Here is a 1593-nt window from a genome sequence, read left to right as displayed (position 1 = left end):
GAGATCTAGCGGCCAAGGACCGTTACCAACCTAGCCCAAGCCTCTCCCGTACTCGATCTCCCCCGAGGAGATTAGAGGGCTGGGGGAGGAGTCCCCGACGAGACCGCGTCAGGCGGATAGCAGGCATCCGATCCCCGTCAACCCATGACGGATCCGAGGGCCAGGGAGAAAGTAAAAAGATGTCGAGAAGACAACAAAACCCCATAATCTACGCTCGATCTCCCTCGGCCCACGATGAATATAGGGAACCGAGAAGGTGAAGAGACCCTATAATCATGGGAGTGACCTCTTTCCACCACTCCATCCTCAAGGTCCGGCTACCGAAGCACTTTGATAAGCCGACGAACATGAGGTACGACGGAACCCAGGATCCTCAGGAACACCTAACGACCTTTGAGGCCAGGATGAACCTCGAGGGCGTGGGTGACGCGGTGAGGTGCCAAGCCTTCCCTGTGACTCTAGCAGGACCAGCAATTCGTTGGTTTAACGGGCTTCTGCAAGGTTCAATCACGACCTTTTCAGATATAACCCGCGCCTTCTTGGCACAGTTTACCATGCACATCGCCAAAGCCAAGCATCCTATTAACCTTTTAGGGGTCACCCAAAGAACCGGGGAACCGACAAAAAAATGCCTAGACAGGTTTAATGACGAATGTCTTGAGATTGACGCCCTGACGGACTCGGTGGCCAGCCTGTGTCTGACAAATGGCTCGCTAAATGAAGACTTCAGGAAGCACCTCACCATGAAGCCTGTATGGACAACGCAAGAAATCCAAAATGTGGCTAGAGAGTACATCAATGACGAGAAGGTCAGCCAGGTGGTGGCCACCAATAAACGGCAGCCGGTTAACCCTATACCTCAGCAGCATGGGCATCCACAGGCGGAGAAATCGAGGGAACCCCCAAGGACGGGTTGAGCAAACCCATCAAGCCTTTTCCCCGAGTCGGGAAGTTCACGAACTATACCCCCCCTCACGGCCCCAATCATTTAAGTATACCAGCACATCACGGACAAAGGCATCTTGTCGAAACCCCAACAATTGAAAGATAGAACAGGCGGGAACAAAAGCCTGTACTGTGACTATCACAAGGATTTTGGACACAAAAACCAGGATTGTTTCGACCTCAAAGATGTCTTGAAGCAGGCCTTCCGGGAGGACAAGCTGGCTGAATTCTCTCAGTTCATAAGGGAGCCCAGAAGAAGGGAATGCGAGAGGTCCGAGGAAGACCAAAGCCGAGCAGTAAAGCCGAGAGAAGGGCTTAATGAGGAGTCAGAACAACCCCTGGCGGTTGTTAATGTTGTGATCGGTAGGAATGCACTCCCAAGTCAATATCTGTGACTAAGAAGGACGTCAAGGTCCTGACCATGTTATCAGGAACTCACAAAACCTCATCCCAAGAACCTCCCAGGATATCCTTCAGACTAGAGGATCAATGGTTCCACGACATCCCTGAGAACCCTCCCATGGTGATTACGGCTAGAATTGGAACAGGCCTAGTCAAACGGATCCTAGTTGACACTGGATCCGACTCCAACATCATGTTCAGAAATGTATTCGATGCCTTAGGGCTCCGAGAAGCCGACATGAAAAC

The 1593-nt window shown here is 51.7% G+C and overlaps 1 protein-coding gene across 1 annotated transcript; it reads left to right on the top strand.

Annotated features, from left to right (window-relative positions):
* The first annotated feature begins 275 nt into the window (after positions 1-275).
* LOC112701332 (uncharacterized) lies at positions 276-1340 on the top strand. Its single transcript, XM_025752106.1, has 2 exons — positions 276-912; positions 994-1340. Exons 1-2 carry the CDS (start codon positions 276-278, stop codon positions 1338-1340), a joined length of 984 nt encoding a protein of 327 aa, XP_025607891.1.
* The last annotated feature ends 253 nt before the right edge of the window (positions 1341-1593 follow it).

This window comes from Arachis hypogaea, chromosome 7 (genome assembly GCF_003086295.3).
Source record: "Arachis hypogaea cultivar Tifrunner chromosome 7, arahy.Tifrunner.gnm2.J5K5, whole genome shotgun sequence".
Taxonomy (NCBI): Eukaryota; Viridiplantae; Streptophyta; class Magnoliopsida; order Fabales; family Fabaceae; genus Arachis; species Arachis hypogaea.
The sequence above is the reverse complement of the archived record's forward strand: the minus strand, read 5'-3'. Positions and strand labels throughout refer to the sequence as shown.

Bases quoted from the DNA above. Each gene is read 5' to 3' on its own strand.
- LOC112701332 (XM_025752106.1), top strand. From the start codon at position 276: ATGGGAGTGACCTCTTTCCACCACTCCATCCTCAAGGTCCGGCTACCG. The intron at 913-993 runs GTTGAGCAAACC...CAATCATTTAAG, and splicing joins GAGGGAACCCCCAAGGACGG to TATACCAGCACATCACGGAC.